At 36.2% G+C, this 26,645-nt stretch overlaps 1 protein-coding gene across 1 annotated transcript in view; it reads right to left on the bottom strand.

Annotated features, from left to right (window-relative positions):
• Positions 1-223: 223 nt before the first annotated feature.
• The window catches only part of LOC131803484 (uncharacterized), a 31,841-nt gene continuing 5,419 nt past the window's right edge, over positions 224-26,645 (bottom strand). The window contains exons 2-4 of the mRNA XM_059124844.1: positions 25,732-25,939; positions 935-1,183; positions 224-807 (exon numbers count right to left, since the gene is read on the bottom strand). Coding sequence (XP_058980827.1) covers positions 224-807; positions 935-1,183; positions 25,732-25,939 — 1,041 coding nt within the window. The remainder of the gene's footprint in view (positions 808-934; positions 1,184-25,731; positions 25,940-26,645) is intronic.

Genomic DNA, 26,645 nt, shown 5'->3' with positions numbered 1-26,645 from the left:
GTATTTGTAGGTCATAATGGGTTCTAGCTCCGTTGGCGAAACATTGCATGTGTAGGTCCACGTCTTCGTATAGCCCCCATATAACGGTACACCCCGATATTCGGTATTTTGATGATTTTGGCGACATTATTTATCGGAATTGTTTCAAATTTCGCATTTGAAGTTCGTGAAGTTCGATATAACAGCCTATGAAAAAAAATTTTCTGTGCAGATCCACGATTCTTCAATTCCTCGGCATGTTCTTGATGGATCCGGCAAACACGTAGCCCAATTGTGTATTGTAAGCCAGGACATCGCCAATTCCTGCTGCTGTACACCCATCTTTCCTTATGGCGGAGTACGTGTCCGCTCCCAGTTCCACATCGAACGGACTATTTCCTCTGGGATCAGGGTCAGCTAAGGCGTAGCTCGTGAAGCATCTAGTGGGGTCTTCAAGTATTGGGACCGAGTATATGCGTCTTGGGAGATCTTCGATAATTACCGCATTTACCTTCAGACTCCAAGTACTGTTCGTGCGGCGGGGCGAAACGGTGAAGGTGGTGAATCGCTCCCCTTTGTAGCTCCGCGACTGCAGACCCAAGCGACGGAACGCGGCGTACGAAATCTTAGACATCGTCGCAGATTGTCTAATAATGGCTTGCAGCATGCTGAACCCCTCCATGCCCTCGGCCGTTATGCGTACCATAGCCGTCGGTACAAAAACCAAATCCCATGCGAAGGCTGGGGTGGTGACGGCTTCTATATTCAGGGATACCTCATCTAATTGATGACGCCCCGTGCAATAGGGTATGGTGCCGGTCGTTGCATCTCCGGCAACCAGTTAAAGACGGGCAGTCGGGGGCCAAATGACTTCTCGCCAGGCAATTTCGGCAATACCCCCGACGCTCCACGGTCTCATACCGCTGGAAGGGTGTCTGTCTGCGGAACCTCTCACAGGCACTGAGGGCATGGTCATCTTGGCAGAGCCCACATGAATATTGCCAATAGCTTGGTGTTTCTTGGCGTTGGCGGGGTCTTACGTCGGATCGAATTCTCTGTCGCCTTTCAGGGGATGTGGATCTGGGACGATGGATGGGCCGTATGGGTCGATTGGCGCTTCTTGCTGTGGGACGGGCAGGTGAGTCTGGGCTACGGCTGCTATCGTCTAGACTGCAGTCCTGGTTGGGCAAGTAAGCGGCCATATCTGAAAAGAAATTAAGGCGAGTACTAAATTCTTTTTTGAGTGAGAATCCGACTAGTCAGTCGGAAAACAATTTGACAATTTTTGTAATGGGTCTGCTAATGTTGCCACTTTATGTCCGTATGTCTACCCTTGTATTTCGGTCACTACCTGGATACGTTTTTTCGATACGACCTAACTTCCATTCATGCGGAGCCAATCTATCACCTTTTACGACAACTAAATCTACTTCTTTGATATTCTCTTCTTCATATTTTCATTTAGTTCTTCTGTGAAGTTCGTGAAGATATTCTAACTTCCATCTGTTACAAAAATATTGCGAAATAACTTTGAGTCTTTTCCAACGATTGACTAAGCTTAAATCTGTATTCAGCTGGGGTAAGAATAGGTGTTCCTATTAAGAAATGACCAGGTGTCAAAGGGGAAAGGTCGTTGGGTCGTCGCTAGCAGGACTTAAGGGTCGCGAATTAAGACACCCTTCAATTCTTGATAAAATTGTGGTAAATTCTTCAAAGGTAAAATTCATTTTTGGGATACTTTTTCGCAAATGAATTTTAAATGATTTGACGCCAGCTTCCCACAAACCGCCCATGTACGGAGCACCAGGAGGAATAAATTTCCAAGTAAGATTTTGAGTGAAATTATTTTGAATTGTGCTATTTTGAATATTCTTCACGAAAGCTAATCTATCTCGCTTTAATAGATCAACCGCTCCCGCAAAATTAGTTCCGTTGTCCGAAAACATACAAGACGGACAACCTCGCCGACTTATAAACCTAGAAAAAGCGGCAAGAAATGCATATGTTGACAAATCGCTTGTGGGTTCTAAATGTATAGCCTTAGTGGCGAAACAGACAAAAAGGCAAACGTAGCCTTTTGTAATAAAGCAGGCTCTTCCTGAGTAACTTTTAATGTTAAAAGGTCCTGCAAAATCTCCCCCTGTGTTTGTAAAGGGTCGAGAAAGAAAAGTGCGTTCGGGTGGTAGCGAAGCCATTATTTGTGTTTGGGTTTGTTTTTTGTGAATTAAGCAGATTCGACATTTTCGTATTGTTTGTTTGATAAGCGACTTGAGTCCAAATATCCAGAATTCGGACCTTAATACTCGGGTCATTAATTGATTACCCCTGTGTAAAGTAACCTTAAGAATGAATTCGACCAATAATTTGCTAAGTTTTGCGTCATATGGTAATATTATTGGGTGACGTTCGCTATAGGTAAGGGCTGACGATTGTACCTATCGGCCATTTGCTCTAATAATACCCTTTGAGTCTATAAACGGGTTGAGTGTCAACAGAGGACTTGAAGGAGAAATTTGAGTCTTTTTCATAAGTGAGTTGTATTCGTCTGCATATACGAATTTCTGGGTACGAATTATGCAAGATCGTTTTCCATCTTGGATTTCATCTGAAGTAAGGCCTTTTGATGAGGCGCGAAGGTGTTGCCTATTTGTTCCAGTATTTTTCCAGAGTCTTAGAGCATATGCGTATGATCGATAAACTTTAGATAAAGAGCAGAAAATTTTTTAAAGGGTCTTCCTTTTCCGCGAAAAGGGTCATGACTTTTCCGTTTTGGCTTCCAAATTTGTGTCATTTGGGATGTCATACGATGACCAACGGTCTTTTGACATTCTGAGCCATTGAGGTCCCTGCCACCAGAGATCACTAGTTTTTAGCTCTGCACGCGAACATCCACGGCTCGCAATATCAGCTGGATTATTTTCCGAATCAACATGTCTCCAATTTTTTTGTCCAACATTATCAGCACTTTCCGAGATTCTATTTCCAACAAATGTGCTGCAATGACAAGGAGGCTTTCTTACCATGCTAAGACGATGGTAGAATCGGTCCAAAATTGTGTCGAATATTTTGATATTTGTAGGCTATTTACAATGAATTTAGCTAATTTTGATAGTAATACTGCCCCGCATCACTCGAGTCTGGGTATTGATAATTTTTTTAATAGGAGCGACACGAGTCTTTGCTGCTAATAAGAATGTGTCTTATGGTCAGTATTTTCCACCCGAATATAAAGAGTGGCTCCATACGCCCTTTCTGACGCGTCACAAAATCCATGAATCTCGACAGAACCATCTAACGTATATTGAATCCAACGAGGAACTCTGAGATATTCAATATCTGTGCTATTTTTGACAAAATTGTTCCAGTTTATTTGAGTTATTGGCTTTAATTGATCATCCCAGTCAATTTTGTCTAGCCAGATTTGTTGCATTATTAACTTGGCTACGACGACCACCGGTGCCAGCCATCCACATGGGTCAAACAATTTAGCTATAGTTGATAAAACTTCTCTTTTTGAAGAAATATTTTTATTTTCCATTGAAGGTGGTGTAAACGAAAAATAATCGCCTGAGATATTCCATCGAATTCCAAGGGTCTTACTTGAAGCATCTTCGGAAATGTCTAGCCAATTGAGTGGTAGCAAATGTTCATGTGGAATATCTTGTATTATTTCGTGATCATTTGACGCCCATTTCATTAGTGTAAAACCAGCAGAGTCTAAAGCAGCAGTTAATTCTTTTCGAGCTTTTATTGATTCATCTTCAGTGTAGCCGCCAGCTAATACATCATCAACATACAAATTATTATACCCTCCACCATAGTATGGAGGGTATATTAAGTTTGTCATTCCGTTTGTAACACCTCGAAATATACATTTTAGACCCCACAAAGTATATATATTCTTGATCTGCATAAAATTCTATGTCGATTTATCAATGTCCGTCCGTTTGTCCGTCTATCCGTCTGTCCGTCTGTGGAAATCACTCTAGCTTCCAAACGAAATGAAGTAGGTTGATAAAATTTTACTCAAATGTGTACTATGTCTGCAGGACTTTTGGTATTGAAAATGGGCCATATAGGTCCACGTCTTCGGATAGCTCCCATATAACTGTACCTCCCGATATTCGGTATTTTGATGATTTTAGCTACATTATTTACCGGAATTGTTTCAAATTTGGTATTTAAAGTTTTTAATAGATACTACAGCATAAAACAGAAAATGGGCAATGTAGGTCCATTGCTTCTATTTTGGTATTTGAAGTTCATAATGGATACTACATCCTACGACAGAAAATAAGCCATGTAGGTCTACGTCTTCGTATAGCCCCCATATAACGGTACCCCGCAATATTCAGTATTTTGATGATTTTAGCGACATTATTTACCGGAATTGTTTCAAATTTGGTATTTGAAGTTCGTAATGAATACTACAGCCTATCACAGAAAATTGTCTGTGCAGAACCACGCCTTCGTATAGCCCCTATATAACGGTACCCCCGATCTTCGGTATTTTCATGATTTTAGCGAACCTATTTACCGGAATTGTTTCAAATTTCGCATTTGAAGTTCGTAATGAATACTACAGTCTATGACAGAAAATTGTCTGTGCAGGTCCACGTCTTCGGATAGCTCCCATATAACTGTACCTCCCGATATTCGGTATTTTGATGATTTTAGCTACATTATTTACCGGAATTGTTTCAAATTTGGTATTTAAAGTTTTTAATAGATACTACAGCATAAAACAGAAAATGGGCAATGTAGGTCCATTGCTTCTATTTTGGTATTTGAAGTTCATAATGGATACTACATCCTACGACAGAAAATAAGCCATGTAGGTCTACGTCTTCGTATAGCCCCCATATAACGGTACCCCGCAATATTCGGTATTTTGATCATTTTAGCCACATTATTTCCCGGAATTGCTTCTATTTTGGTATTTGAAGTTCATAATGGATACTACATCCTACGACAGAAAATAAGCCATGTAGGTCTACGTCTTCGTATAGCCCCCATATAACGGTACCCCGCAATATTCAGTATTTTGATGATTTTAGCGACATTATTTACCGGAATGGTTTCAAATTTGGTATTTGAAGTTCGTAATGAATACTACAGCCTATGACAGAAAATTGTCTGTGCAGGTCCACGTCTTCGTATAGCCCCCATATAACGGTACACCCCGATATTCGGTATTTTGATGATTTTGGCGACATTATTTATCGTAATTGTTTCAAATTTCGCATTTGAAGTTCGTGAAGTTCGATATAACAGCCTATGAAAAAAAATTTTCTGTGCAGATCCACGTTTTATAACCACCTTGGTACCTCCCTATATTCGAGGATTTTGACGATTTTATCTATATTGTAAACAGATTTTTTTCAAGTTTCGCATTTGAATATTGTGATATAAGTTGCCTTGTGACAAAAGTTGCCTATGCAGGTCCACGTCGCCATATAGACTCTAATATACGGCTACATGATTTTAACAGAATTTTAAAATCCTTTTTTTTTTTTATTTTTTTTTTGAAAATTGTTAAATTTGTACCAAATGGTGGAGGGTATTCAAAGTGCGGCCTGGCCGAACTTACAGCTTTTTTACTTGTTTGTGTGAAAATTGATCCAAATGTTTTTATTGGGGTTCCAGTTGTGAATATTAATGGTCCTATGTCCATTCCAATAAGTAAATCGATGGGTTGACTGACGTAAAATTTCGGGTCAGCCAGTTCTAATGCTGTTACATCTCGAAGTTGTGATTTATAAGTAAGTTCTTTAAAACTGGAGCCCAGACTTCCAGTTTAAAGCTAGGGTCGTATTTGAATCTCATAGTGAACAAGCAAGATTTTGTTGAAGTCTCAGAAACAAATTGACTTAAGCCAGTGACATGAACTAAGTTATTCGGTGTAGGTAACTTCAAAAAGTTTTTCATCTTTTCCGAAATAAAGGTGGATTGTGATCCTGAGTCTATTAGAGCTCGGGCATCGTAAAATTGTCCTTTTGTTTCAATTTGTACTATTGCTGTGAAGACTGGTGTTCCTCCAGATTGTCGCTCACAAATTTGCGGATCTTGGAGGGTCAAAGTAGTAATAGTAGTTGGTTCTAGGTTTGTAGTGGACTGTATTTGATTTGTAAGAGCAGCAGCACTAGTACTAGGTCGTGCTTCCACTCGAGCTAGGTATAAGTTGGTTGTTTGGGTTTCCGTTCCCTTGTTTAACAAAGTATTGTGTTTCATAGTACAAATACGGCAGCCAAAGCGACTTTTGCAATCCTTTACTCCGTGATTTGATGACAAGCAATTGTAGAATAAGTGTGAATTCTGTCATTCACACTCTTTTTCAAAAATTCGCTGCAATCTCTTATGAAATGATTTGATTTGCAAACTTGACAAGTTTGAGTATTTTTCGGCTTATTTGGTTGAGGTAATATTACATTAGTAGGTCTTCCTCCAAAGTTGTTTGTATTTTTTGAGACATTTGTTTGAAATGTTTTCAAAAGTCTAGGTGTGTAATTGCTATTTGGTTTTTGTTGGGCAAATTTCGATGTAGAGGGCTTTATATTTCCAACTGATTCCAAAGTTTTGAATTAGTTTTTTAAGACAGCGTCAAACTGTTCCCATTTTGGAATTTGTTTACAATCGCTTAATGAGTTCTCGAATTCTTCTAAAAAGCCTCTAGGTAATTTTGTTGAACAAATATATATTAAAATCGGATCCATCCTTTAACGTCGACATCAAGCATCCCCAGTGTCTGAATGCTCCTATTAACAGTGCGTTATAATTTTTGAATGTGACTTGAATGAATGTGTGTCTTGATTCAGTAGAAACTCCAGGTAGATTAAAAAGTGTCTTGATTTCTTCATTAATTTGCATTCGTTTATTCTCGTAACGATCTGTGAGATTTTTCCATGCCAATGTAAATCCATCATTAGTTAGTGGGACATGTGAAATAATTTCTCTAGCTTCTCCTGCTGTCTTTTGCGTTAAATGGAATAATTTTTCGACGTTGCTTAATTTTGGGTTGTTTATGTAAATTGCCGAAAATAGATCTCTGAAAGTTGGCCATTCCCTATAACCACCTTTAAATGTGTCTGTATCACATTTAGGTAGCCGCGATACATTAGTAAAATCCACTTCCCTTCCTTGTTGTGACATCTCTGACTCTTTTTCATTTTTTCTTTTGTCTTTTCATCCAAAAGGTTTTGAATTTGTCCATTTATTGAACTCAGCTCTTTTTTGTACGGTGCCATGGTATCCATATAGTGCTTCCTCAGTTTATTTTTATCGTACGGTGTCATCAGGTTTGGTTATTGAAAAAATTGAAATATAATCCAGAAGATCGTTGACGCAATTTGTGAATTTATCGCTTAACGTTTTATCCATTTTGAAAACTGAGCGTTAACCTTTACGAAATTTTTGTTGTGTTACAAAAATGAAAAGTTGCCCAATGAAAAGGACTAACTTGGTTCAGAATTTAAACTTTTATAAAAATTTTATACCCTCCACCATAGTATGGAGGGTATATTAAGTTTGTCATTCCGTTTGTAACACCTCGAAATATACATTTTAGACCCCACAAAGTATATATATTCTTGATCAGCATAAAATTCTATGTCGATTTATCAATGTCCGTCCGTCTGTCCGTCTGTGGAAATCACTCTAGCTTCCGAACGAAATGAAGTAGGTTGATAAAATTTTACTCAAATGTGTACTATGTCTGCAGGACTTTTGGTATTGAAAATGGGCCATATAGGTCAACGTCTTCGGATAGCTCCCATATAACTGTACCTCCCGATATTCGGTATTTTGATGATTTTAGCTACATTATTTACCGGAATTGTTTCCAATTTGGTATTTAAAGTTCCTAATAGATACTACAGCATAAAACAGAAAATGGGCAATGTAGGTCCACGTCTTCGTATAGCCCCCATGTAACGGTACCCCCCGATATTCGGTATTTTGATCATTTTAGCCACATTATTTCCCGGAATTGCTTCTATTTTGGTATTTGAAGTTCATAATGGATACTACATCCTACGACAGAAAATAAGCCATGTAGGTCTACGTCTTCGTATAGCCCCCATATAACGGTACCCCGCAATATTCAGTATTTTGATGATTTTAGCGACATTATTTACCGGAATGGTTTCAAATTTGGTATTTGAAGTTCGTAATGAATACTACAGCCTATGACAGAAAATTGTCTGTGCAGGTCCACGTCTTCGTATAGCCCCCATATAACGGTACACCCCGATATTGGGTATTTTGATGATTTTGGCGACATTATTTATCGTAATTGTTTCAAATTTCGCATTTGAAGTTCGTGAAGTTCGATATAACAGCCTATGAAAAAAAATTTTCTGTGCAGATCCACGTTTTATAACCACCTTGGTACCTCCCTATATTCGAGGATTTTGACGATTTTATCTATATTGTAAACAGATTTTTTTCAAGTTTCGCATTTGAATATTGTGATATAAGTTGCCTTGTGACAAAAGTTGCCTATGCAGGTCCACGTCGCCATATAGACTCTAATATACGGCTACATGATTTTAACAGAATTTTAAAATCCTTTTATTTTTTTTGAAAATTGTTAAATTCGTACCAAATGGTGGAGGGTATTCAAAGTTCGGCCTGGCCGAACTTACAGCTTTTTTACTTGTTATTTTTAAAATGAGGATAAGTTTCTTTCTCCAATTTTTGTCGACGAAAACGATCTTATCTTATTGGTTTGAGTCAAATTATATTTCGTTTTTAAAGTTCGTAATGAATACTACAGCCTATCACAGAAAATTGTCTGTGCAGAACCACGCCTTCGTATAGCCCCCATATAACGGTACCCCCGATCTTCGGTATTTTCATGATTTTAGCGAACCTATTTACCGGAATTGTTTCAAATTTCGCATTTGAAGTTCGTAATGAATACTACAGCCTATGACAGAAAATTGTCTGTGCAGGTCCACGTCTTCGTATAGCCCCCATATAACGGTACATCCCGATATTCGGTATTTTGATGATTTTGGCGACATTATTTATCGTAATTGTTTCAAATTTCGCATTTGAAGTTCGTGAAGTTCGATATAACAGCCTATGAAAAAAAATTTTCTGTGCAGATCCACGTTTTATAACCACCTTGGTACCTCTCTATATTCGAGGATTTTGACGATTTTATCTATATTGTAAACAGATTTTTTTCAAGTTTCGCATTTGAATATTGTGATATAAGTTGCCTTGTGACAAAAGTTGCCTATGCAGGTCCACGTCGCCATATAGACTCTAATATACGGCTACATGATTTTAACAGAATTTTAAAATCCTTTTATTTTTTTTGAAAATTGTTAAATTCGTACCAAATTGTGGAGGGTATTCAAAGTTCGGCCTGGCCGAACTTACAGCTTTTTTACTTGTTATTTTTAAAATGAGGATAAGTTTCTTTCTCCAATTTTTGTCGACGAAAACGATCTTATCTTATTGGTTTGAGTCAAATTATATTTCGTTTTTGAAGTTCGTAATGAATACTACAGCCTATCACAGAAAATTGTCTGTGCAGAACCACGCCTTCGTATAGCCCCCATATAACGGTACCCCCGATCTTCGGTATTTTCATGATTTTAGCGAACCTATTTACCGGAATTGTTTCAAATTTCGCATTTGAAGTTCGTAATAAATACTACAGCCTATGACAGAAAATTGTCTGTGCAGGTCCACGTCTTCGTATAGCCCCCATATAACGGTACACCCCGATATTCGGTATTTTGATGATTTTGGCGATATTATTTATCGGAATTGTTTCAAATTTCGCATTTGAAGTTCGTGAAGTTCGATATAACAGCCTATGAAAAAAAATTTTTCTGTGCAGATCCACGTGTTATAACCACCTTGGTACCTCCCTATATTCGAGGATTTTGACGATTTTATCTACATTGTAAACAGATTTTTTTCAAGTTTCGCATTTGAATATTGTGATATAAGTTGCCTTGTGACAAAAGTTGCCTATGCAGGTCCACGTCGCCATATAGACTCTAATATACGGCTACATGATTTTAACAGAATTTTAAAATCCTTTTATTTTTTTATTTTTTTTTTTTTTTGAAATTTGTTAAATTCGTACCAAATGGTGGAGGGTATTCAAAGTTCGGCCTGGCCGAACTTACAGCTTTTTTACTTGTTATTTTTAAAATGAGGATAAGTTTCTTTCTCCAATTTTTGTCGACGAAAACGATCTTATCTTATTGGTTTGAGTCAAATTATATTTCGTTTCTTTTCAGGAATTTCAAAATTTTTGAAAAATTTCAAAAATTTTCTTTGTATTTGACGCCGGAATGGTTTGATTAAAAATGTTTGGTGGGATGCCAGAAGGTGTCAACTTATAGCCAAAAGGAGCAAAAAAAAATCTGTTAAAGTCCACTTACAGAAGGATTTTATTTTTTCAAACCGACAAATAATCAAAAGTTTTTAAAACAAAAGTGTGTAAACGAGAATTTCAAAGGCAGAAATTACCAGAGATGTTTTGCTGCAATAAACTATTTTTTCCAAAAAAAAAAGAAAAAGAAAGGAAAGTCTAGTTTGATAGTCAAAGAGAAGTTTTATGTTCCAAAAAGTTTCAGAAAATCCAAAAAAAAAAAATTCAACGAAAGAAAAAATGTGTGTTTGGTTGTCGAACAAAAGTTTCAAAATTTTTACTTAAAACTGTATGTATGTATGTAAAATCCAAATATTTCAGCAGAAATATTTCAAACAAATAATTTGGGTCAAAAATCCAAAAATTTGAGCAAAAATTTCCAAAAATTTTGACTTGGGTCAAGGTCCAAATATTTCAGCGGACAATTGTATGTCCCAGCAAAATATTTCAAAAGAAAATAATTTGGGTTCAAATCCAAATATTTTCAGCAGACTTCAAGAAAGTGTAAAAAATGTCAATGATCACAAAAAGTATCATTTCTTAAAAAAATTGGCACATATCACTTTAAATGGTGGCACAGAAAGTTGCACAATTTATTTCACATTTTATTTAAAACAAGTAAAAAGTTATAAGTTCAACCGGACCGAACTTTGAATACCCTCCACCATGTGGTAAAAATTTGGAAATTTTTACAAAAAAAAAAAAAAAAAAAAAAAAAAAAATCGGTTAAAAAATCTGTTAAAATATTAAAAATACCGAATGTAGCCGTATATTAGGGTCTATACGACGACGTGGACCTGCATAGGCAAATTTTGTCATAAGCTGTTACAACATTTAAATGCGAAACTTGAAAAAATTTGTTTATAATGTAGCTAAAATAAATAAAATACCGAATATAGGGAGGAGCATTGGGGTTATAAAACGTGGACCTGCACAGACAATTTTCAGGCATAGGCTGCAGTATCCATTACGAAGTTCAAATACAGAATTTGAAATAATTCCCGTAAATAATGTCGCTAAAATTATCAAAATACCGAATATGGAGGTACCGTTATATAGGGGCTATAAGAAGACGTGAACCTACACAGACAATCTCCTGTCATATGCTTTAGTATCTATTACGAACTTCAAATACCAAGTTTGAAACAATTCCGATAAAAAATGTCGCTAAAATCATCCAAATGCCGAATATCAGGGGTACCGTTATATGGGGGCTATACGAAGACGTAGACCTGCACTTACTTCACGTTACTTCATTTCGTTCGGAAGATAGAGTGATTTCCACATACGGACAGACGGACGGACATTGATAAAACGACGTAGAATTTTATGCTGAGCAAGAATATATATACTTTGTGGGGTCTAAAATGTGTATTTCGAGGTGTTACAAACGGAATGACAAATATAATATACCCTTCCTACTATGGTGGAAGGTATAAAAAAGGTGGCACAATGTATAAAAAAGTGGCACAAAAATTCAAAAAAGTGGCACAAAGGTATCAAAGCCCAAAAAAAGTGGCAAAATTGATACTTTAGTGGCACAACGGTCACGCTGTGTCCACCAGACGCTTGCTTGATTTCCAAATTTTTAACAAAAATTTTAGGTTATTTTTCGTCTGTCCACCAGACGCTATTTTTTAAACGGGTTTTATTTACTCGTTTATGTATTCGGATGACGCCAAATTTTTCCAAAAAAATATGGCGACTATATATTGCAAGTGACGCTTTGTTTCCAAAAAATTGTATATAGTTTTTGCAATATGGCGTTTATATGTTTGCCAAGTTTGGTGACGCCAAATTTTTCCAAAGTTCAAAGCTTATGTATTTGTGTCAATATGGCGCTAATGTATTCACCTCCACGTTCAGAAAATTTCAAGATTTTTAGTATATATATATTTGTATATGGCTGAAAATTACCTTTTTTTTTGAAAAAATATATGTCTGTCTGCTTTTTTCCCGGGTCAATAGCCAAATGTCCGTCCACAAAAATGGCTCCAAATGGAAAATTTCGTTCACTGTGTCAGAGTGGGCAACTAGCAGCTTTGAATATGTGTCAACCTTATCTTGCAACCTTATGGGAATATGCGGGTCAATGCAAATATTGAAGATTTGCCTGCTCCCGAAATGCCCTTTTGTGTCAAAAAAGAAAATTTCACGAGTACTCATTTTGATGTTGGGTTTTTTCCGGGTCTCGATGTTGTACCTTGTTTGTTGTTGTTGGGCTGCGTGTGTCCGCCCGTCTCTTCTTGACTGCTGTATCCGCACTTTTCCTTTGCCACTGCTTTTTGTGTCACTTTATATTGTCTCTTGAGTATCTCTTTTTATTGTCTCTTTAGTTTCTAAGACTTCTTGTTTAATTGTAATTTTTTTTATTTCATATTTTTTAAAATAGAAGAAAAAATTTAATTTTTCTAAAATTTTTGTTTGTAATTACTTTTAAAGTTTATTTTATTTTATTTATTTTTTTCTTTGCACTTATTTTTGCACCGCACTGTATTTTTCACTGTTCTTTTTTCTCACTGTTCTTTTTATACCCTCCACCATAGTATGGAGGGTATATTAAGTTTGTCATTCCGTTTGTAACACCTCGAAATACACATTTTAGACCCCACAAAGTATATATATTCTTGATCAGCATAAAATTCTATGTCGATTTATCAATGTCCGTCCGTCTATCCGTCTGTCCGTCTGTGGAAATCACTCTAGCTTCCGAACGAAATGAAGTAGGTTGATAAAATTTTACTCAAATGTGTACTATGTCTGCAGGACTTTTGGTATTGAAAATGGGCCATATAGGTCCACGTCTTCGGATAGCTCCCATATAACTGTACCTCCCGATATTCGGTATTTTGATGATTTTAGCTACATTATTTACCGGAATTGTTTCAATTTTGGTATTTGAAGTTCATAATGGATACTACATCCTACGACAGAAAATAAGCCATATAGGTCTACGTCTTCGTATAGCCCCCATATAACGGTACCCCCCCCATATATTCAGTATTTTGATGATTTTAGCGACATTATTTACCGGAATGGTTTCAAATTTGGTATTTGAAGTTCGTAATGAATACTACAGCCTATCACAGAAAATTGTCTGTGCAGAACCACGCCTTCGTATAGCCCCCATATAACGGTACACCCCGATATTCGGTATTTTGATGATTTTGGCGACATTATTTATCGGAATTGTTTCAAATTTCGCATTTGAAGTTCGTGAAGTTCGATATAACAGCCTATGAAAAAAAATTTTCTGTGCAGATCCACGTTTTATAACCACCTTGGTACCTCCCTATATTCGAGGATTTTGACGATTTTATCTACATTGTAAACAGATTTTTTTCAAGTTTCGCATTTGAATATTGTGATATAAGTTGCCTTGTGACAAAAGTTGCCTATGCAGGTCCACGTCGCCATATAGACTCTAATATACGGCTACATGATTTTAACAGAATTTTAAAATCCTTTTATTTTTTTATTTTTTTTTGAAAATTGTTAAATTCGTACCAAATGGTGGAGGGTATTCAAAGTTCGGCCTGGCCGAACTTACAGCTTTTTTACTTGTTTTTAAAAGTTATGTTATTAGTCTTGTTATTTTTGTGTTTTTGTATTGACACTTTCACTTGCCACTCGGAGGAAACTCGCGTTCGCGCTTAGAATTCGATTAGAACTAACTATTGCCAAATTTGCATCGTCACATCAAACCTGTTTTGGCTGTTGACGATGCTTAGTTATTGGAATTTACCGGTGGCTGCATAAATGTATGTGTATGTGTTTACATTATTTACATCATTTTGTTATGATGCCATTTATGCGGCCGCCGGTAAATATCCAACCAACAGTGTTGGGCAAAATTATAGCAATTTTATGAACAGAGGGTATAAAAAGAAACATGTAAAAAGTCTGTTATAATCTTACCGAATGTAGCCATTATGCATAGGCAACTTTTGTCATAAGCCATTACAATATTTAAATTCGAAACTTGAAAATAAAACGGTGAATAATGTAGCTAAAATCACCAAGATACCGAATATAGGGAGGTACCATTATGTGGGGCTATACCAAAACGTGGACCTGCACAGACAATTTTCTGTTATATGGGGGCTAGTCGAAGACGTGGACCTGCATAGACAATTTTCTGTCTTAGGCTATAGTATCCATTACGAACTTCATATACCAAATTTTTAACATTTCTTGTAAATAATATCGTTAAAATCATCAAAATACCGAATATCGAGATGTACCGTTATATGGGAACCAAACGAAGACGTGGACCTGCACCGACAATTTTCTGTCTTAGGCTGTAGTATCCATTTCGAACTTCAAGTACTAAATTTCAAACAATTCCGATGAATAATGTCGCTTAAATCATCAAAATATTGAATATCGGGAGGTACCATTGTTTGCGGACTATACTAAAACCTGGACTTGCATAGACAATTTTCTGGCATATTCTGTAATATCTATTACGAATTTCAAATACTAAACTTAAAACAATTCCGGTGAATAATATCGCTAAAATCATCAAAATATCGAATATCGGGAGGTACCATTATATGGAGGCTATACCAAAACATGGACTTATATGGCCCACTTTAAATACCAAATGTCCTGCAACATAATTTACATTTGGGTAAAATGTTATCAACCTATTTCGTTTCGTTCGGAAGATAGATTTATTTCCACTGACGGACGGACATCACTAAGTAGACATAGAATTTTATGCTGATCAAGAATACATAGACTTTGTGGGGTCTAAAATGTATATTTCGAGGTGTTACAAACGGAATATTAAACTTAATATACCCTCCATACTATGGTGTAGGGTAAAAACAAAATTCGGAGAAAAGATCGAGTTTTAATCATGTACGCAGTACATTAATAGAATATTTGATTGCATAACATAAAACATTCTATTTCAATCCAAGCAAGTATACAGAACACACATTTTGAAAATTCGTATTAAACGGGAGAAAATAACATTACCTTTTCAATAATATGAAGCTACCACTAAGAGGTATTGTTTATGTTGGCCTTCAACATCCCGAGTCCAGTCAATCACGGATGCTGACTGACACAACTGGCATTTCCTCAGCAACTTCCCTCGGGGCTCTCTCTCAATGTAGATGTAGTAGTAGACATCGACAAAGATCCTCGCCGATCGCCGCGATCCTCTGTGATTCCTGAACCTCGGCGTTCACTTGTCGAACAGTAGTTGAAGTGTACACTTCTCGCGCTCTAACAACTTCGAATATTTTACTATGCAGGCCTCTATCGCCACCCCAAATTACAAAGGTAATTTTGTTGCATTAAAAAAGAGAAATACACAAATAAAGAATGAAACTATTTAGAATTTATTACTAATAATCTCTTGTGTTTCCTTGTTTTGTATTTTCTCCCTTTCACCGCAATCAGCACACACGCGAATCACCTGCACCTCTCACCATCACATAATAACTCTCGGGAGTTATCATTGTTGTTGCTGCTGTCTGCCATTCCTCCACTCCCCTGAGTTAAACATTTGTTCGCATCGAGCCGCATAGAAGCCAGTTGCCTGTTGCTTATCGTTGCTCCCTTTTATTTACATGGAGATTACTAGCATCATCTTTCATCATTATAATCACCAACAAACAATCAGGTACGTAAATTCCGATTCTTGTTAAAGTGAGCTACTCGCGGTTGTCAGTGCATACTTGTTTTAGTTTTTTTTTTCCAAGTAACAGCACTGGTCGATTTTGGATACTTGGAACACACCAACATTCTCATTACATCGATGCCAACAAGTCCTGACCGTCTATTGAGTTGTTTATATTTCCCTTTTTCTCCTGTCTTCAATATGCAATAACAACACCCCTGACAGTTCGTCTATACGTCGCAAATTTGCAAATTATTAATAATTCACCATAATAATACAAATTTGGAAAAATTATAGAATTTTGTGGTATTAATAGTAATTTCCATTACAAATTTTACTCGCAAATTGGTTACTTGTTTTAAACTAGACATTTGTGAGCACTCTCACCCCACTGTTTACAAGTAGCACTCTACATTTGGCATGTAGTATCCCTCAATTTCTTATATTTCCTTCTTTTCAGTTGTGGTTTAAATAAAATGTATTACGCTTTGTTTATTTTCTCGCATATGTTCACCCTAACAGTCAAATTAAAAAAGATTTTCATTTCCTAAAAATACTTCCTATTTCCGCGAATCTAATCAAGGTGCAAAATGTCAATAAGTCCAATTGTTCGCTTTAAACGAGCCGCTGGCATGGTTCTCAGATGTGTAGGATTCTTTGATTCTATTAATAAATCCACGTATACTGTCTACAATCTCGAAATTCGCAGTTCAGAGTTTCGGAAAATCTTACCTCACGACATCCGATACTGCTCAGCAGAATAATAAAATTTCTGTATTAAAAAAAATCAAGTTAAAAAGCAGTAAGTTCGGCCGGGCCGAACTTTTAATACCCTCCACCATTTGCAACGAATTTGGAAATTTTCAAAAAATAAAATCATTAAAAAATTCTGTTAACATTTTAAAAATACCGAATATAGCCGTTACATTGGGGTCTATACGACGTGGACATACATATGCATTGTTTGTCATAAGCCATTACCATATTCAAATTCGAAACTGGACCCGCACCGACAATTTTCTGTCACAGACTGTAGTTCCCATAACAAACTTCAAATACCAAATTTTAAACAATTCCGGTTAATAATGTCGCTAAAATCATCAAAATACCGAATACCGTTATATGGGGGCTATACGAAGACGTGGACCTGCACAGACAATTTTCAGTCTTAGGGACAGACAGACAGACAGACGGATAGACAGACAGACAGACGGATAGACAGACAGACGGACATCGCTAAATCGACTTAGAAGTTTACGCTGATCAAGAATATATATACTTTGTTGGGTCTGACATGAGTATTTCGAGAAGTTACAAACGGATTGACAAAGTTAATATACCCTCCATAGTATGGTGGAGGGTATAAAAATTGGGAGAAAAGATTGAGTTTTAATCAGGTACGCAGTATATTAATAGAATATTTGATAGCATAACATAAAACTTTCAATTTCAATGAAAGCAAGTACACGGAACACTCATTTTGAAAATTCATATTAAACGGGAGAAAATTACATACCTTTTCAATAATATGAAACTTCCACGAAGAAATATTATTCTAAATTTTTGTAGATATATTTATTTATATTGCACAAAACTCAAAATACAAAGAAAAACTAAACATTTTACTATCCGCCAAAATCTACTTATAAAATGTGTAAATCCTCGAAACATACCAATCTCCCAATCCAATTGGTATGCAGAATTGTCTGAATATGTTTATACCTTCCACCATTCTATGGAGGGTATATTAACATTGTCATTCCGTATATATATTCTTGATTAGCGTGAAATTCTAAGTCGATTTAGCGATTTCCTTCGGTCTGTCTGTATTTCAAATACTAAACTTGAAACAATTCCGGTGAATAATGTCACTAAAATCATCAAAAACCGAATATCGGGAGATACCGTTATATGGGAACTGTACGTAGACGTGGACCTGCACAGACAATTTTCTGTTTTAGGCTGTGGTACTATTACCAATTTCAAATACTAAACTTAAAACAATTCCTGTGAATAATGTCGCTAAAATCATCAAAATACCGAATATCGGGAGGTACCATTATTTGCGGAGCATACTAAAACGTGGGTTTGCACAGAAAATTTTCTGGCATATTATGTAGTATCTATTTCAAATATTTCAAATACTAAACTTGAAACAATTTCGTAGAATAATGTCGCTTATATCATCAAAATACAGAAATAAGGGAGGTACCATTATATGGGGGCTATACGAAGACTAGGACCAAAATGGCCCATTTTAAATACCAAAAGTACTCCAACATAATTTACATTTGAGTAAAATGTTATCAACCTACTTCATTTCGTTCGGAAGCTAGAGTTATTTCCACTGACGCACTGACATCTCTAAATCGAAATCGAATTTTATCATAATCCACAATATATATTCTTTGTGGGGTCTAAAAGAGTTGGACTATTAATCAGGTCATGGGTTCAGGTCAGCAGTACGTCGATAGAATATTTGATAGCATAACATAAGCTTTAAGTCTCAATCAAAGCGGTTATACTGAACACACATTTTGAGTATTCGTATTATACGGGAGAAAATTAGACACATTTTCAGTAATATGAAGCTACTACGAAGAGGTATTTATTTATATTGCACAAAACGTTTGCTGAAATCCCGAAAATCCGTTTCAAAAAGGATTCGAAAAGTACAAAAAAATTAAACATTTTACTATCAGCCAAAATCTACTTAGAAATGTTTTAATCCTAGAAACATGTCAATCTACCAATCTTTCCGAACTGAGAAGAATCAATCAATATTTGGTATGTAGAGTTGTCTGAATATTTTATGCTTTTTATTGTTGTTGATAAAACAGGACCCGACAAAAACTTTAGTAACTTTCAAAAATGTATATAAGTTAAATAGTTTTTAAGATAGTTGGAATGAATAAAGGACCGTTATATGTAAAACTAGTGCTTATGTGGGATCTGTTGCAAAGTTTAGGCTAAAATCACCAAGATACCGAATATAGGGAGGTACCATTATGTGGGGCTATACCAAAACGTGGACCTGCACAGACAATTTTCTGTTATATGGGGGCTAGTCGAAGACGTGGACCTGTATAGACAATTTTCAGCCTTAGGCTATAGTATCCATTACGAATTTCTTATAACAAATTTGTAACAATACCGGTGAATAATGTCGTTAAAATCATCAAAATACCGAATATCGGGATGTACCGTTATATGAGAACCAAACGAAGACGTGGACCTGCACCGACAATTTTCTGTCTTAGGCTATAGTATCCATTACGAACTTCAAGTACTAAATTTCAAACAATTCCGGTGAATAATGTCGCTTAAATCATCAAAATATTGAATATCGGGAGGTACCATTGTTTGCGGACTATACTAAAGCCTGGACTTGCATAGACAATTTTCTGGCACATTCTGTAATATCTATTACGAATTTCAAATACTAAACCTGAGACAATTCCGGTGAATAATATCGCTAAAATCATCAAAATATCGAATATCGGGAGGTACCATTATATGGAGGCTATACCAAAACATGGACCTATATGGCCCACTTTAAATACCAAATGTCCTGCAACATAATTTACATTTGGGTAAAATGTTATCAACCTACTTCGTTTCGTTCGGAAGATAGATTTATTTCCACTGACGGACGGACATCACTAAGTAGACATAGAATTTTATGCTGATCAAGAATACATAGACTTTGTGGGGTCTAAAATGTATATTTCGAGGTGTTACAAACGGAATATTAAACTTAATATACCCTCCATACTATGGTGTAGGGTAAAAACAAAATTCGGAGAAAAGATCGAGTTTTAATCATGTACGCAGTACATTAATAGAATATTTGATAGCATAACATAAAACATTCTATTTCAATCCAAGCAAGTATACAGAATACACATTTTGAAAATTCGTATTAAACGGGAGAAAATAACATTACCTTTTCAATAATATGAAGCTACCACTAAGAGGTATTGTTTATGTTGGCCTTCAACATCCCGAGTCCAGTCAATCACGGATGCTGACTGACACAACTGGCATTTCCTCAGCAACTTCCCTCGGGGCTCTCTCTCAATGTAGATGTAGTAGTAGACATCGACAAAGATCCTCGCCGATCGCCGCGATCCTCTGTGATTCCTGAACCTCGGCGTTCACTTGTCGAACAGTAGTTGAAGTGTACACTTCTCGCGCTCTAACAACTTCGAATATTTTACTATGCAGGCCTCTATCGCCACCCCAAATTACAAAGGTAATTTTGTTGCATTAAAAAAGAGAAATACACAAATAAAGAATGAAACTATTTAGAATTTATTACTAATAATCTCTTGTGTTTCCTTGTTTTGTATTTTCTCCCTTTCACCGCAATCAGCACACACGCGAATCACCTGCACCTCTCACCATCACATAATAACTCTCGGGAGTTATCATTGTTGTTGCTGCTGTCTGCCATTCCTCCACTCCCCTGAGTTAAACATTTGTTCGCATCGAGCCGCATAGAAGCCAGTTGCCTGTTGCTTATCGTTGCTCCCTTTTATTTACATGGAGATTACTAGCATCATCTTTCATCATTATAATCACCAACAAACAATCAGGTACGTAAATTCCGATTCTTGTTAAAGTGAGCTACTCGCGGTTGTCAGTGCATACTTGTTTTAGTTTTTTTTTTTCCAAGTAACAGCACTGGTCGATTTTGGATACTTGGAACACACCAACATTCTCATTACATCGATGCCAACAAGTCCTGACCGTCTATTGAGTTGTTTATATTTCCCTTTTTCTCCTGTCTTCAATATGCAATAACAACACCCCTGACAGTTCGTCTATACGTCGCAAATTTGCAAATTATTAATAATTCACCATAATAATACAAATTTGGAAAAATTATAGAATTTTGTGGTATTAATAGTAATTTCCATTACAAATTTTACTCGCAAATTGGTTACTTGTTTTAAACTAGACATTTGTGAGCACTCTCACCCCACTGTTTACAAGTAGCACTCTACATTTGGCATGTAGTATCCCTCAATTTCTTATATTTCCTTCTTTTCAGTTGTGGTTTAAATAAAATGTATTACGCTTTGTTTATTTTCTCGCATATGTTCACCCTAACAGTCAAATTAAAAAAGATTTTCATTTCCTAAAAATACTTCCTATTTCCGCGAATCTAATCAAGGTGCAAAATGTCAATAAGTCCAATTGTTCGCTTTAAACGAGCCGCTGGCATGGTTCTCAGATGTGTAGGATTCTTTGATTCTATTAATAAATCCACGTATACTGTCTACAATCTCGAAATTCGCAGTTCAGAGTTTCGGAAAATCTTACCTCACGACATCCGATACTGCTCAGCAGAATAATAAAATTTCTGTATTAAAAAAATCAAGTTAAAAAGCAGTAAGTTCGGCCGGGCCGAACTTTTAATACCCTCCACCATTTGCAACGAATTTGGAAATTTTCAAAAAATAAAATCATTAAAAAATTCTGTTAACATTTTAAAAATACCGAATATAGCCGTTACATTGGGGTCTATACGACGTGGACATACATATGCATTGTTTGTCATAAGCCATTACCATATTCAAATTCGAAACTGGACCCGCACCGACAATTTTCTGTCACAGACTGTAGTTCCCATAACAAACTTCAAATACCAAATTTTAAACAATTCCGGTTAATAATGTCGCTAAAATCATCAAAATACCGAATACCGTTATATGGGGGCTATACGAAGACGTGGACCTGCACAGACAATTTTCAGTCTTAGGGACAGACAGACAGACAGACGGATAGACAGACAGACAGACGGATAGACAGACAGACGGACATCGCTAAATCGACTTAGAAGTTTACGCTGATCAAGAATATATATACTTTGTTGGGTCTGACATGAGTATTTCGAGAAGTTACAAACGGATTGACAAAGTTAATATACCCTCCATAGTATGGTGGAGGGTATAAAAATTGGGAGAAAAGATTGAGTTTTAATCAGGTACGCAGTATATTAATAGAATATTTGATAGCATAACATAAAACTTTCAATTTCAATGAAAGCAAGTACACGGAACACTCATTTTGAAAATTCATATTAAACGGGAGAAAATTACATACCTTTTCAATAATATGAAACTTCCACGAAGAAATATTATTCTAAATTTTTGTAGATATATTTATTTATATTGCACAAAACTCAAAAAGTACAAAGAAAAACTAAACATTTTACTATCCGCCAAAATCTACTTATAAAATGTGTAAATCCTCGAAACATACCAATCTCCCAATCCAATTGGTATGCAGAATTGTCTGAATATGTTTATACCTTCCACCATTCTATGGAGGGTATATTAACATTGTCATTCCGTATATATATTCTTGATTAGCGTGAAATTCTAAGTCGATTTAGCGATTTCCTTCGGTCTGTCTGTATTTCAAATACTAAACTTGAAACAATTCCGGTGAATAATGTCACTAAAATCATCAAAAACCGAATATCGGGAGATACCGTTATATGGGAACTGTACGTAGACGTGGACCTGCACAGACAATTTTCTGTTTTAGGCTGTGGTACTATTACCAATTTCAAATACTAAACTTAAAACAATTCCGGTGAATAATGTCGCTAAAATCATCAAAATACCGAATATCGGGAGGTACCATTATTTGCGGAGCATACTAAAACGTGGGTTTGCACAGAAAATTTTCTGGCATATTATGTAGTATCTATTTCAAATATTTCAAATACTAAACTTGAAACAATTTCGTAGAATAATGTCGCTTATATCATCAAAATACAGAAATAAGGGAGGTACCATTATATGGGGGCTATACGAAGACTAGGACCAAAATGGCCCATTTTAAATACCAAAAGTACTCCAACATAATTTACATTTGAGTAAAATGTTATCAACCTACTTCATTTCGTTCGGAAGCTAGAGTTATTTCCACTGACGCACTGACATCTCTAAATCGAAATCGAATTTTATCATAATCCACAATATATATTCTTTGTGGGGTCTAAAAGAGTTGGACTATTAATCAGGTCATGGGTTCAGGTCAGCAGTACGTCGATAGAATATTTGATAGCATAACATAAGCTTTAAGTCTCAATCAAAGCGGTTATACTGAACACACATTTTGAGTATTCGTATTATACGGGAGAAAATTAGACACATTTTCAGTAATATGAAGCTACTACGAAGAGGTATTTATTTATATTGCACAAAACGTTTGCTGAAATCCCGAAAATCCGTTTCAAAAAGGATTCGAAAAGTACAAAAATATTAAACATTTTACTATCAGCCAAAATCTACTTAGAAATGTTTTAATCCTAGAAACATGTCAATCTACCAATCTTTCCGAACTGAGAAGAATCAATCAATATTTGGTATGTAGAGTTGTCTGAATATTTTATGCTTTTTATTGTTGTTGATAAAACAGGACCCGACAAAAACTTTAGTAACTTTCAAAAATGTATATAAGTTAAATAGTTTTTAAGATAGTTGGAATGAATAAAGGACCGTTATATGTAAAACTAGTGCTTATGTGGGATCTGTTGCAAAGTTTAGGCTAAAATCACCAAGATACCGAATATAGGGAGGTACCATTATGTGGGGCTATACCAAAACGTGGACCTGCACAGACAATTTTCTGTTATATGGGGGCTAGTCGAAGACGTGGACCTGTATAGACAATTTTCAGCCTTAGGCTATAGTATCCATTACGAATTTCTTATAACAAATTTGTAACAATACCGGTGAATAATGTCGTTAAAATCATCAAAATACCGAATATCGGGATGTACCGTTATATGAGAACCAAACGAAGACGTGGACCTGCACCGACAATTTTCTGTCTTAGGCTATAGTATCCATTACGAACTTCAAGTACTAAATTTCAAACAATTCCGGTGAATAATGTCGCTTAAATCATCAAAATATTGAATATCGGGAGGTACCATTGTTTGCGGACTATACTAAAGCCTGGACTTGCATAGACAATTTTCTGGCACATTCTGTAATATCTATTACGAATTTCAAATACTAAACCTGAGACAATTCCGGTGAATAATATCGCTAAAATCATCAAAATATCGAATATCGGGAGGTACCATTATATGGAGGCTATACCAAAACATGGACCTATATGGCCCACTTTAAATACCAAATGTCCTGCAACATAATTTACATTTGGGTAAAATGTTATCAACCTACTTCGTTTCGTTCGGAAGATAGATTTATTTCCACTGACGGACGGACATCACTAAGTAGACATAGAATTTTATGCTGATCAAGAATACATAGACTTTGTGGGGTCTAAAATGTATATTTCGAGGTGTTACAAACGGAATATTAAACTTAATATACCCTCCATACTATGGTGTAGGGTAAAAACAAAATTCGGAGAAAAGATCGAGTTTTAATCATGTACGCAGTACATTAATAGAATATTTGATAGTGTTTATTAATATTAATTAAAGCAGATATACACAACACTTGAATTGTGTAACCTTGGTATGTTTACAATTTCTTGTAATCTACCAAGAAAATTTATTTTTGCTTTCTATTTATACATTTTTGAATTCATTAAAACTAGCATTTAAAGTTAACTAAGCAATAAATTACTTCAGCCAATAACCCATGCAATGTGAAACCAATCGAGGTGTTTCTTTATTTAGGCTATTGGCCTGCATAAGGCAAACAATAATTATATAGGTCAGTTATATGCTGACATAGAATAAAATAATGATAAAAACAAAATTAAAAATGTGTTAGTAAAATATGTTCTTTTGAACATTCTCCCCCACGTTGAACGAGGAACGTTCAAGAAACTGTCTGGTCAATGACGTATGATGATGAGACTGACTGCCGAGGGGTAGGTGTTGGGTTCATGTTATTGTTATTGTTGGAAGTTCTGTGGTGCCGAAACTTGACAATGACGTATATGGCTACTCCAATTCCAATGCAAAGAGCTAGATAGCTGATGGTATGATGGTGAATGGCCGTCGATTTCATTAATTGTGGAAGGCGTCCGATTTCAATAGTTTTTAGCTGTTGGTGTAAGGTGACGAGTTCAGCAGCATGTGTTTCATAGGTGCTGTTTAATGTTTTGTTGAGCAAGACAAGCTTACTGCTTGAGATTATGGAATCCAGTGGCTTAAGTCTCAGATATGATGTGTGCACTGTTGTTTTGTTTTCGTAGTGACCGTATATTGTAAATGTGTTGTCTTTGAAAATGCAGCCTGGCCCAATTTCTAAAGTTCCAGCTCCTTGCACCTCCAGGTGTGTCATTTTTGTACCACAAACAAAGGACAATTCTGTTAAATTGGCTAGAGTAAACATCCATTTATTCTTTTGTTCCATTTGTCTCCAAGGTTGGTGGTGCATGGTTGATTGCAAGTCGCACGCTTCTGACGATTTGTTCAATAAGAAAATCACCTCGCATAAATGTGATCGATCGCCTTTGCTAAATTTCGCTTGGTTGTCGCAAATAAAAACGTCATTTGTGGTATGTATGCAGCTGTTCATTTCTTCTGCGGTTAGCGATATGAACTCATCCCGATGGACGTTAGCTGCCAATAATGTTGATTTCAAAGCTATTGAAATAAATCGACCGGATCGTAGCATAGGTACGGGGATCATTTTGAATAAATCATACTGCTGGAGATCCACTAATGGAAGGCGAATCTCGAATATGATATGGTTCTTAATAACCCTTCCCTTACTCTTCATTAATTTGAAGAAATCCGAAACATTATCTTCGCGAACGGGTAGAGCACGAGATGGAGGAATGTGAGCCTTGATGGTTTGGAGCTCTTGTAGCAATTGATGTGGCGTAAGTAGCAACGGACTTATCCGACCATGATGAGCATCCGTTAAAACGTCGATTAAGTTATCTTCTATATGTTTCAACCTTGATGAAAGTAGCATGAGCTGTGAAGTGAGAAACATAATTGATTGTGTTGTCTTTACAACATCTTCTTCTTTCTTCACCTTATTTGCCAAAAGGTTCATCTCCACTTGCATGTTGCCGAAGTTCCTTTGGCTCGTATCTTCGTCCTTTCTAATTATGTTGATTGTTGAATCAATAATAGATGTCTGATTTTTTAGAAGATCCAACAAATGTTGCTTGTCTTCATTTGCCTTCTCAATTGTCACAGTCATTTGCTCCGCATATTCCGAATCCAAGACACCAAATAACGAGTGTGCGAGGTTCCCGACTATGTTTAGAGCTCCTCTCCTGATGCGCCTGGGGAATATGTTCAGTGTATTTGATTCCAACTGCTTTGTACTTGAATAAGATTTTCTGAAAGTATCTCACAGCTTCTGTTCTCAACTGCTATCTTACACAACTTCTGAAGGGTTCCTATCCCGGTAGAAAAGCCATCCATATCTGCCCAAAATGGGGAAAGATCATAATAAGTGATCAGTTTCCACTCTGCTGTTACTACTTTTGTGATTCCAATTCCTTCAAAATAGATGCCGGGCTTATTCTCAAACTTGTGTATGTTGAACGAATGACACAAGCATAGAGGTAAAAATAGTAAAGCCACAAGCATCATCGATACTAGCATGCTGCTTGACGTCTTCAATCGCTTTGGAGATGGCTCTTCACTCCTACTCTTGGTCTCTATAGGCG

This window comes from Musca domestica, unplaced genomic scaffold (genome assembly GCF_030504385.1).
Source record: "Musca domestica strain aabys unplaced genomic scaffold, Musca_domestica.polishedcontigs.V.1.1 30, whole genome shotgun sequence".
Lineage (NCBI taxonomy): Eukaryota > Metazoa > Arthropoda > Insecta > Diptera > Muscidae > Musca > Musca domestica.
Note: the sequence above shows the minus strand (reverse complement) of the source record. Positions and strands in the feature narration are given on the sequence as shown.